Consider the following 12420-nt stretch of genomic DNA (forward strand, 5'->3'; position numbering starts at 1 on the left):
TTCTAAGAGGAGAAATATTCGTTTTCCAGACTTCACTCGAAAAACGACTCGAATACTAAGAGGAAAGGAAAAGGTACTAAACAAACGTGAATTCCTAATAAAAGCCCTGACCTACACAAGAAACTTTAATGACTAGCAGACGAGTTCAGTCACATAGACCATAGTATACTAAAGGCTGCTCTCTACAACTGTGTTATTTCTAACAGCAGTGTCTGCTGTATCACCTGAGTACACAGCAGGCAACATCGGTGCACCGGTGACATTGTGTCCATTGCAGCTGAATCCATACGACACAGTTGCCAGACAGCCTTATAGGTCAGCTCTTCCCGCAGATCAACAGGTTTGTTGTTCTTACTCGACGGGAAGTGGGACACAATAATGATCTGTAATATTTGTCTCGTATCTCTTGTGCTTCTTGGACTAACGATCAACCTCAAGGTAAAGCATAGAAAGATATATTCCTGTTGTTATCATTAGAATGAAATCGTGGCAGTTTTTTACACATTCCTCCTAAGTCTATATTTAGATCTACGTCTTCGCATAGAGCTACAGCTACATATACATATTAACCGATATGGTGTCTTGCGCTAGAAGTGGAGGTGTTTATAGTGTACCACTGTCATTTTCCATACTTCTAACAAAATTTGCGGATGACGCACACAAAGATTCTCCGATGGAATCCGTCTGCATCTGTATTTCTAATATTCTATCGTTTTAGTAGTTAAGCAAGATGTGTGTGTGTGTGTGTGTGTGGAACTAACACGTTTTTTGAGTCTTCTTAGGGCGTACACTCTTGAAATTTTAAAAGCAAACGTTTTCTTATTGCAAAATTTCTTTGTTTTTGCATTGTTTATTGAACTGTAACAGACAAAAGGTACTCACTCATTATGAAAGGTTTCAGCTACCCAGTGCAGCCATCTTAGGAACCACAATAAATATCCGCACGCAAAAACTGATAGACATGTAATGGAATGTAAACATGGATAAAGCAATAAGGAAGCAATCATACAAAACGTTGAGCACTAAACGACGTTGTTGCAATGAGGCCAGGCGTTGTACTAAAGTGATCTATCACTAACACGATAATATACACCGAAATATGGAACTAGCTTTCACTTACAATCAAAGTACATCCAAAGGTGTAAGCATTAAAAAAATTTCCTTTCTCCAAAAGAAACGTCTAAATGCAAGCGAATGTGTGTATAAAGAATTGTATAACTGAAATGTAATTATCCACAAAAGTTAAAATCAGTAACCAGTGAAGTATACTGCATTTGGCTACGCGCCAGAGAACTGATGAAGTGTTGAATAGATCCATTTCTTTAAAGGTGAGCAGGTGCAAGCGCAGCGGCAACTGAGGCGTTAGTCAAGGAATACTGTAAACTCCCGGAGCGTGTACCACAATGCAAGTGTGTGGGTGGCTGCCTAATGTTGTTCTGCAGAGGAATTCTCACGCTAAAAAATGATTAAACTGAGCCTACCATTGAAAGCCTACGCCTAAGGATTTTCATGAAACTAAGTATTGGGTTATGGTTTTTCTTCAGTTTAACACACCAGACCAATCACTCTTATCGATATGCTACTAGAATGAATTACAACGGGAAACTATAACTTGTTTATTCATAAAAAGCATACAGAATGCAAAAAATTTGCGAATATGTAAACACAATATCGAATTATATACTACTTGTAATTTCGAGATTGGTGGAGGGTGTTTGACTTTGGCCACATCCCTCTGACATTACACACCGACTAGCGGAGATAAACAGAAGACCTACACCCCAACTGGCACATTCACAAAAAAGCTCAGTGGACAAGCAGATGTAACTCAAAACACCCCTATTGTGACTGTTTCCCTGTCTACTGAACTGCAGTGCGCATATCACCTCTTGAAATACCGATAGCAGTTGTACTACACAAATGATCCAGTAGTTGAGACGTTGGCCGCTGTGCAGATGAGGTGGTGGTTGTTGGTGGATTTGGGGGAGGGCACCATAAGCGAGATCATCGGTCTCATCGGGTTACGGAAGGATGGGGAAGGAAGTCCTCCGTGCCCTTTCAAAGGAACCATCCCGGAATTTGCCTGAAGCGATTTAGGGAAATCACGCAAAACCTAAGTCAGGATGGCCGGACTCTGGTTCGAACCGTCGTCCTCTGCGGGTCCAGGGTGCTAACCAGTGCGGGCTGTGGTAGCCGAGCGGTTCTAGCCGCTTCAGTCTGGAACCGCGCGACCACTCCGGTCACAGGTGCGAATCCTACCTCGGGCATGAATTTGTGTAATGTCCTTAGGTTAGTTTGGTTTGAGTAGTTCTAAGTTCTATGGGACTGATGACCTCAGATGTTAAGTCCCATAGTGCTCAGAGCCATTTGAACCATTTGCTAACCAGTGCGCCACCTCGCTCGGTGTGTCCAGATGATGTAAGCCCGTACCTGCAATTCTCTTTCTACCCAGAGGACGCAATATGCCTTCCGCAAACTCCTAGGGCTGAAGCTGCCGCAGTACAAGACAGAAAATGAGTCAAGATTTATGTTTGCTCACTAGCTAGGAACAGAAATTCGACACGTATTCTCCCTCAAGTAATCTCCCTTAAAGATGCACTTCAGTGTGTGTCATGCTCAACACAGAGTTAAATAATCGTCTCTCAAGTAAACAGAATCAATATTCTGTCTTAGAGAAACGACTCTTCTTAAAATCTGACCGCCAGCTCCTGCGGTATGGCTGTCGCCAGCGAAGTCCCTTCTAACGATTTTCAGAGGCGAGTGCTCTCGATCCCTGCAGGCAGGGAAGTCTTCTTTTTCTCCCGGCATTTGCCGCTCCCGGATGGACACGCGGCACCTATCACAGCGGCCCTTACAAAAACATTACCTCCCACCACATGGGTGACGAATCTGCCAGCCAATCACCGAAAGCTCATACTCTTTCAGAAGAAGTTCTGGAAGTCTCCATTTCCGTTCCTTTACGCGTATCCCCCTTTTTGGTTGGAATGAGCTCGTGCAGTGCCCGTGAGAAGTTCTGAGGTCAGCTCGCGAGCGTTGTTTCTGACCCTGCATATTCCTTCGCACTAAAAGAATGTCCTTTCGCATTCTTAGGCCCCCGATGCTCGTTGTCCAGGTTTTTCACTTCGTCAGAGAATATCTCCCGCCCGCTCTGTCCGCTCTACGGAGGATCTGCTGCCTCTAGCATCATAAACCACCGCCGTCATGCATTCTTCTCGTTGAGGTCATTAAATGTCCGCCGCGCGGTCTCGGGCGCCTTGCCGGGGTTCCCCCTACCCCGTCGGAGGTTCGAACCCTACCTGTGCATGGGTGTGTATGTGTGTTGTTCTTAGCTTAAGTTCGTTTAAATTAGAATAAGTAGTGTGCAAGCCTAGGGACCGATGACATCAGCAGTATTTTTGAAATAAATGTCCGCCCCTGAAGAATACGATAAGATGCTTCCCAACTCCTCGTTGCCCGGCAGCGGCTTCTGAGGAAGGCAAGGTCGTTTGGTTTTTTCTATCAGTGTTGAGCCTTAATTAAACTTCCAGACATGGAGTATCACAGAATTTGTTAGTGCGTGGTTCTAGCCACTAACAGCCAATGAAATAATTACTCCGATTTTCATTCATAAATATAATCTAATATAAATATAAATCTACAAGAATGTTAAATGTATGATGGAAAAATCTTGCCTCCTTACAGTAAAAATTCACACGAATTAAATGAAGTAGACAACCATACCGTGAAAAATTGCTGTGTGCCACTGATGTAGTTTTTCCAACGGTACTTTGATGCAATAACATTTTGTCGGTATGTCTTGCACCCAATTATTTTATATGTCATGAGGTTTCATGGGTATCTTACTGTGTAGTACATGTTTTTCCCCGTTAAAAGATATTCGTATTAGCAGTTGATATCGCATTTCTTTTAAGATTAATTATTTTATTGCCCTCCAAAAGCTACTTTATCAAGTCGGAAATGTGAGTTTAAAACAAAATTTGGATATTTAACTAAGCGGACAGTAGCGTCTGTCATCCACATTTTAAATTTAGAAATTAATTCAGAATGGCAGTGTTTCAGAGGCACGAAAGAGGATTGAAAGAAGCAGTTAAAACTGGTCTCACGTATGGCATTGATCTTTGAATGGTGCAGTAGACCGTCACTTAGGCGAGCTGCATTCAGATGACGAGAGTAATTTTGAGTTTAATAATGAAGTTTGTAGCACTGAGGGGCTAATGTCCGATTTTATGCTTCTATTTCCTAATTAATTTTCGCAGTATTCTGTACAGTAGTTTAGCGAACCAATCACTATTGTGATTAATGGGGCAACAGGGATGTTACCAAATCTTGATTCCAATTGGACTTGTCGTTAGGACTGGCCTCGAATAGCTTTTCAGCTCGTCTGTTGAATTTAGTTCGGAACTCAATTTTTAAGACCTCAAAAACCTACGTTGGTCAAGAGCAACATAGAAACACCTTCTCATAAATTTTGTGTTAGGAATACATACTTCGTAACTAGACACTTAAGTCTTAAGTAGGAATGTAAAATGTCGTGGAAGTACAGAAGTGAGATGTACTTCGCTTCTTGCTTTGGTTGTGACGGATGTGGTGCTGAGGGAAGTTCTTTTCATTACCGACTGGTCGTACAAACATCGGTGCTACCATTAAGTTACTCTAAGGCAGCACTTCGCAACCTGAGGGTAACTACCCCTTGAGGGGTAAAATGAAATTTTCTGAAGGGTAAAAATAAGAGAGATGGATTGTGTTTCGGTTACTAAACTAAGTGATTTTCATAAGATCATAACTATGGTCACTATTTCATAAGGTTGTAATACTGATATTATTATTTTTTAAATACTAACATTAATGTGTGACACATTTGAATGTATGAACATTATCTTTTTCATATAGTCCATTGTAATGTAACCCTCTAAAACAGAGGTCGTCAAACTTTCCTCGCAGGAGCCAGTACTGACATTATGGGGCGGCACCTAGGGATGCATATGTAGCGATGTTATTATTGATAATCTATAGAAGTTATCATGTTATGAGCCTCCTATAGACTAGCTACGGTAAGGGCGCGATGTGTTGGCTGCCGTTAAAAGTCGGCTCCATTGGGAACACTTCTTGTTGATTGTTCTCGTTTTAGACTGCTGCCACCTTCAGCGATTCCAAAGTTCTCACTCGGTAATTGCCTGCAGAATTATTACTGAATTGTTTCTGTGAGCGGATGGTTAACTGACAATAACAGCAATTATATTTAAATGCATTACGCGATATGAGACACCAGTGGTTAGCACACTGAATTCGCATTCCTAAGACGACAGTTCAAATCCCTACCCGCCCTTTCTTATTTAAGCTTTCCGTGGTTTCCATAAATCACTTAAGGCAAATGTAGGGATGGTTCGTTTGAAAGGGCACGGCTGATATCCTTGTCCATCCTTCCTTAATCTAAGCTTGTGACCCAACCTCGACGTCTAAGGGACCTTAAACACTAATCTTCCTTTCTTTAATATAAGACGCAATAACAAATGTTTACTAAATTTTTTGAATGTCATTTTCCTTCTACTCGTTGCGTTGTGTTACAACAGCCTTAATATAATTTCCTATTCTTTGCTACAAATATGTACCGTGTCTGAAGATGAACATCTACAAGTGTTCATTTTAACTGAAGAGATAGAAATATCTCGAAAAATACACATCGGATCAAGAAAAGTTGTGATTCCTGTTTGTCTGTCGCGGAGGCGGATATCCAACTACACCACACCCGAGCCGCCATCCCACCCAGTGCGTGGGTGGTGGGGGACAACTTTGAAATCTTCAAGGGGTACCCCCGTTTTCTGTTGCAGATTACGATTCTACGGCAAAATCCACATACGTTTTGTCTGAAGCACTTTCTTCGTTTCGTCATAGATCGCGCTGTAATTGGAAGAATGGAAATGGGTAAACAATGGCCCTTGAATATCCAGTGGCATGTGGGACCCCACCTCCATGCTGTAAGGGTATGACAGACCAGTACTTCATAACTTCGTGTTGGAAACCCCATTCGCAACGTTGCATTCCTCCAACATATCGAACACGGATCTACTCGGCGCGCCGCCGTGGCCGTGTAGCGAACTACGACGTACCGTGACAGGCAGTACACTGCCACCAGAGCCCACGTATGATTCAGACCTAAAACCGATAGAGGTTGTAATCATTACAATACTTGTACAGTTTTTATTGCCTGCACACCTATCTACCATTTGAAGAACAGACTTGCAAGTGGACAATGAATATAGAAACTACGAAAGAAAAAATTAAAATGATCCTGATTTACGGAGAATGCAGGAGAAATGTTGAGTCTGCTGCTGCCCCGTATGCCGAGCGTTTTCCAGAGAACGCTCGCTCTCATTCGTTGTTTTACAAGGTTGTGGACGCCTTTATGTCTCACGGGAGCGTACAGACTGGCGAAAGGAAACGTGTAGCAGAAGATGCTAGTAAAACAGCTGTACTAGCAGTGCGCCACAACCCATGGATAAGCGCCCGGCAACTACACTGCGATTTCGCTATGCCATTAGGTAGTATTGTCACAGTTCTACATTGTTATAAGTATCGTCCATACCATATGTCACCGCATCAAGAACTTCATGGCGCCGATTTCCATAACCGGACACTGTTTTGTGAATTGGCACATCAACAAATGCAAACGAGCCCCACATTCTTTGCCGAGGTACTATTTTCCGATGAGTCTACATTCACAAATCATGATACCCTTAACCAGCATAACATGCATTACTGGAATGTAGACAATCCCTACTGGTTACTGCAAGTTGACCATCAACGTCCTTGGACGGTTAACGTGTGCTGTGGCATCATGCGGAACAGAATCATTGGTATGTCTTTTATAGATGGCATGTTGAATGTGTAGTTTTCGAGAGTGGCCGGGCTACTTACCCCTCTGCCCCTAAGATATGCGGACCCCGCCTTGAAAATGGCGGGGTGTGCTCCCGCCGAAAGGTTGGCAGTCCCTGTTAATACTACCTGGCTGAATTCCTGTAAGCTGTTTGAAAAATGTTAGATGCATGTTATTATAAAATATGACGGAGAACCGCGGGTTGCATCAGTATTTGATTAGCGCCCCATGCAGCCCACGGATCGCAGTTTGACGAACACTGTTCTAAAAGAATAGTTATTGTGAAGAAAAATGATTGAAATTCAGTGCTCCGAACGCAAATTTTTCGGAATCGAGATACATAAAGTGACCACGCAGGCATGCAATAAAGAAATATAGTATGTCTCATTAAAATATCAGTTTCCATTAATATCAAACCTAGTACTTGGCCAAAACTCATCGGTTACCTGCTATTATGATTTTTTCTTGGAGTCAGGTACTGAGCCGTCATTGCGTAGCGGAAAACCTTTTGACGTCTGACTCTGGTAACATATGTGTGACGCAACACAATGTTTTGCATTACTAAGAAAAGGCAGTAATCGGAGTTCGTGTAAAAAAACTTAGATTGGAATGTTCGACTTATAATGAATGCAAGTGCCCCTACAATGACGCGTAATCGACACGCCACCAAACTAATCGCTTCCCAATGTTATTCTACATCTACATACATACTCTGCAAGCTACCGTACGGTGCGTGGCGGAGGGTATCCTGTACCACCACCTGTCACTTCCTTTCCTGTTTCACTCGCAAATAGAGCGAGGGAAAAACGATTGCCGGCCGCGGCGGTGTAGCGGTTCTAGGCGCTCAGTCCGGAGCCGCGAGACTGCTACGGTCGCAGGTTCGAATCCTGCCTCGGGCATGGATGTGTGTGATGTCCTTAGGTTAGTTAGGTTTGAGTAGTTCTAAGTTCTAGGGGACTGATGACCACAGATGTTAAGTCCCATAGTGCTCAGAGCCATTTTGAAAAACGATTGTCTTTATGCCTACGTATGAGCCCTAATTACTCTTATCTTGTCTTCGCAGTCCTTACGCGAAATGTACGTTGGCGGCAGAAGAATCGTTCCGCAGTCAGCTTCAAATGCCGGATCTCTAGATTTTCTCAATAGCGTCCCTCGAAAAGAAGGACACCTCTCCTCCAGGGATTATCACTTGAGTTCCCGAAGCAGCACAGTAACACTTGCGTGTTTATCGAATCTACCGCTAACAAATCTAGCAGCCCACCTCTGAATTGTATCTATGTCTTCCTTTAATCAGACACGGTGCGGTTCCGGAACACTCGAGCGGTGCTCGAGAATGTTTCGAACTAGTGTTGTACATGCGGTTTTCTTTACAGATGAACCACATTTCCTAAAATTCTCCTATAAACCCAAGTCGATCATTCGCCTTCACTGTTACAATACTTACATGCTCGTTCCGTTTCATATCACTTTGCAACATCACATGTACATAGTTAATCGACGTGAATGTGTCAACCAGTACATTACTAATGCTGCATTCTAACATTACGGGTTTGTTTTTCCCACTCATCTGCATTAACTCACTTTTTTTTTTTTTACATTTAGAGCTAGCTGTCGTTCATTACACCAACTAGAAATTTTGTTCAATTTATACTGTATTCTCCTACACTCATTCAAAGACGACACCTTCCTGCACACCACGACATCATCAGCAAACAACCGCAAACAGCTGCTCACCATGTCTGCCAGATTATTTATGTGTGAGTAAAATAATAGCGTTCCTGTCATATTTCCCTAGGGCACTCCTGAGGATACCCTTGTCTCTGATGAAAACTCGCCGTTGAGAGCAACATACTAGATTCTGAAATTTTTACTAACTTTTGCCTGCAGTCATTTGCGCGTTCTCTTTTGAACCCAGAGTGCAACAGCTTTTGATTCCTTAGCATTTTCAGGATTTCGTTGATAAATCATGTTGGGTCTTTCCCATCCTTAATCCACTTACTCGGCACATACTTCTACAGAGCACGATTTACAATTCGTTTAATCTTTGCCCCTAATTCCTATATGTCCTTCATACGAGAGTTAAATGATGACAGTTCATTGTCTAAGTCGCATGCTAACAACTGCCTGTTTACTCTTTTCTAGCAGTAATACTCTTAGCCTTCTTGTTTGATTTATTATCTAGTTTGATTTATTAACTTCAGTGCCTATGATGACGTCTTTGTCACTGATCCATTGCTTCTATTACTGACGCCGTTGACAAGGTCAGACCTGTTTGTAGATGCAAGGTCTAAAATATTTCCACTCCGTATGGGGTGTTGAGACAGTTTTTTGAAACCCTGTTCAAATGCACTTCGCATGGCTGTACTCATCGCAAAGAATTTATAAATGTCCCAGTCTATATTCGGTAGATTAAAGTCACCTTTAACTAAAATTTCATGATCTGGATATTTCCGAGCTACTGGTCGTAGACTTTATTTGAGGAACTCCTATCGCAGCGGAATCGCGTGGCCAGTAAAAACATTCAACAGTTTACTTGATTTCACTTAGATCTGTTATACACGACCAGGTAACTTCACCGTCACTCTCAAATTTGTTCTCTATAGAGATAGTATTTTTGTCAACTTCAATCAACACTCTCCCTCCTGCGGCGACTAATTTGTCTTATGGATAGAAATTCCATGAATCGCTAAATATCTCAGAGCTTTCTGCTTCGGGTTTCAGACAGCTCTCGGTCGAGAGAATAATTTAAGTGCGAGAAATTTCCTAGAGTGCAGTAAATTCTGAAACTTGGGTACCAATAGTGATACGTGTTACAAACCGGACACAATGGGAAGGACCAGGCTCCTTTGCTTTTTTCTTTTATCACTCGTTTATTACATCAGAGACATACAAATTTTAAGACAAAATTTAACTACATAAAATATTGCTCCCAGTAGAGGTTAACATAAGCAGTGACAAAACTTAGTTGTCTTAAGGGTTTCTGCTGGCAACAAATTTTAAGGAGGCAATAAAAAAAAAGTCTTGTGACTAGGGCCTCCTGTCGGGTAGACCCGTCGCCTGGTGCAAGTCTTTCGATTTGACGCCACATCGGCGACTTGCGCGTCGATGGGGATGAAATGATGATGATTAGGACAAAACAACAACCAGTCCCTGAGCAGAGAAAATCTCTGACCCAGCCGCGAATCGAACGCGGGCCCTTAGGATTGACATTCTGTCACGCTGACCACTCAGCTACTGGGGGCGGACAAGGAGGCAATGTAAGGTTTATATCAATTTACCTCAAACACGTAGCTAGTGATTGAATCACGACACAGACACATCAACAAATTCGGTAACAAATAAATAGCGTGAATTTGCACTCACAGTAACCAACTAATCAACAGCCTTGCCATTGAATAAGTAGTAGGCATTTGGAACGAATTAGCAACACCCCGCAACTAGGGGAGTTAATATTAACAGTCTTTAAATGTCTTGCTCCCCATTAAATAAACAAACTTACAGTAATTAAATGAATAACAAATCAAACACACTACGCTCCACTCAAACTCTTCAGTGGAAGCCAAGCCAAAATGAAGATTCCATTAACTGACTAGCACTGAAGTCACACTAAAGCTCATCTCTGTGTTCCCAGACACACATGGGGCAAACTTATACAAGACAAGATTTTGAAGGGAGCACATCAGTAAAACCGGTAGTGGAGCTAACTCGTGCCACTGAAAATTAAGGTACTAGACTGGGGCACAAGGTGGTATACAATGAGGTTGCCTTAGTGCTATACTGCGCTCCAAAATATTAATTCAAATGGCCAATTCAAAATTAAGTACACATAAACCAGCATTAATTAACGAGGAGTGACACCAGGTCGCTCGAAGGGACAACACTTAATTGGAAAGACAAATGCCGGAAGCGGCAGTAACATCAAACACCTTCTCCGAGTTTTAACCAGGAGTCACTTCCCGCTATACAAGTAAACATTTAACCAAGCACAAGGAAGGAACCCCAAAGATAAAATTCAAATAACGCCCCCAAAAGATCATAAAGGACAGGGAACCCCAACTATTTAAATTTAAAAGAATTAGCTCTCCCCAAAGGCAGTGTAAACGCGAAGGCCACACTTAAGAGGCCACCAAAATTGGTTACAAAGGGTCTTATACATTTGCTCCTTTTCTTTAAAGAAACACAAGGCTGCTTAACTTCTGCTGGCTTCTGCTGGACGACCGGTATGGCTCGTGTAGGATACACCAGGCAGCAACCCAAGCTAGGTGGCCGCAAGGCACGGCGAGCAAAATCAGGAGAGCAGACATGCAAGCAGCCAACACATATCCTCCATGCTGAACCGGCAGACCGCGTACAACCAACTCCACATATACGTGGTTGCTTCCACCCTCGTACCTCGCGGTGTCTCAGCAGGTAGCCCGAGCAAACGTCAACTGCCACTCGCCCCGCGAATCCGGAAAACCACAAGGCAAGCAAAGACAAGAAACATCGAAGGATCGATAATGGACATCCAAGAGACTGGCGCGCCAGTAACGAGCGCCACGGCTCAAATATTTTGACAATTTATTGACAAAATTTTGGCAGTCGAAGCGTTATTACCCTGAACGCGGGCTGATTTCGCTGTCTACTTGTCGTCTGGGGAGTGTTCATGAGAGTACCGCAAACTACCATCTAGCCTTAAAAACCCTGATGTGCACTCCGCAAGTACTATCTACTACCCGAGTAGTTTTATTGAAAGCTGAAACATAGACGAAGGCTTTACATATTATAAGTAATACATTAAAAATATTTCAGCTTCATTAATGTCATTATCACACCAAAATTACAGAGAGTAAGGAAAATGACGTGCTTTCGTAATACAAGACGTAAGAAAAGGGACGAAGAGCACGAGACGTTTTGAGCCAGAATTATTTAGAAAAACGAAAAACAAAATTACTTAAGTGATGATATGCATTGGTAGTAGAATAGGGTGCGATTTGATCTCTGCCTTTGAGGGAGAGCAATTACGCGTGATACGATGTAGTGGAACTTACAGCTTTTGAAACGAATTTATGGACATTATCTTCCTCACGTTCTCCACCCCCACACACTTACTTTGCACCATGCATCTATGACAGTAAATCTGAGATATACAGGTCGCATACGCTTAAGTATCTCACGAAAATGTTGTCTCTTAGCTGTAGGTAGTTCCCAAAATGGATCAGAAATTGCTTCATTATTCATTTTACATCAGATAAAAGAACTAATTAGCAACAGAATACAACAGTAACTATGTAATAGCTACATACTGCTGTAGGCCCTACACTGTATTATTATTGTTATTAGTGGCTGGGGTCATACACAAAATATTTCCAACCAAACGTCTTCTAATCCCTATCATTTTATATATAGTGAGACATTTTAGCTTGGTTGATGCTAAATGAAGGTGCAGAGAATGGATGAAACAAGTGTCGCTAGGGAGAAGAGTGGTGCAGAGGAAGCACGCTTTTTAACAAGTTTCTAGCTTCAATATGGATAGTTAACTTTCTTACCTGAGAAGGAATTGCAGA

The 12420-nt window shown here is 42.4% G+C and overlaps 1 protein-coding gene across 1 annotated transcript in view; it reads left to right on the forward strand.

The window, feature by feature from the left end:
* The first annotated feature begins 346 nt into the window (after positions 1 to 346).
* Positions 347 to 12420, forward strand: part of LOC124790103 (acetylcholinesterase-like) — an 81859-nt gene continuing 69785 nt past the window's right edge. The window contains 1 exon segment of the mRNA XM_047257673.1: positions 347 to 438. Within this exon segment, the coding sequence (XP_047113629.1) occupies positions 379 to 438 (60 nt within the window). The 5' untranslated portion in view covers positions 347 to 378.

Source organism: Schistocerca piceifrons, chromosome 3 (genome assembly GCF_021461385.2).
Source record: "Schistocerca piceifrons isolate TAMUIC-IGC-003096 chromosome 3, iqSchPice1.1, whole genome shotgun sequence".
In the NCBI taxonomy this organism is placed as follows: domain Eukaryota; kingdom Metazoa; phylum Arthropoda; class Insecta; order Orthoptera; family Acrididae; genus Schistocerca; species Schistocerca piceifrons.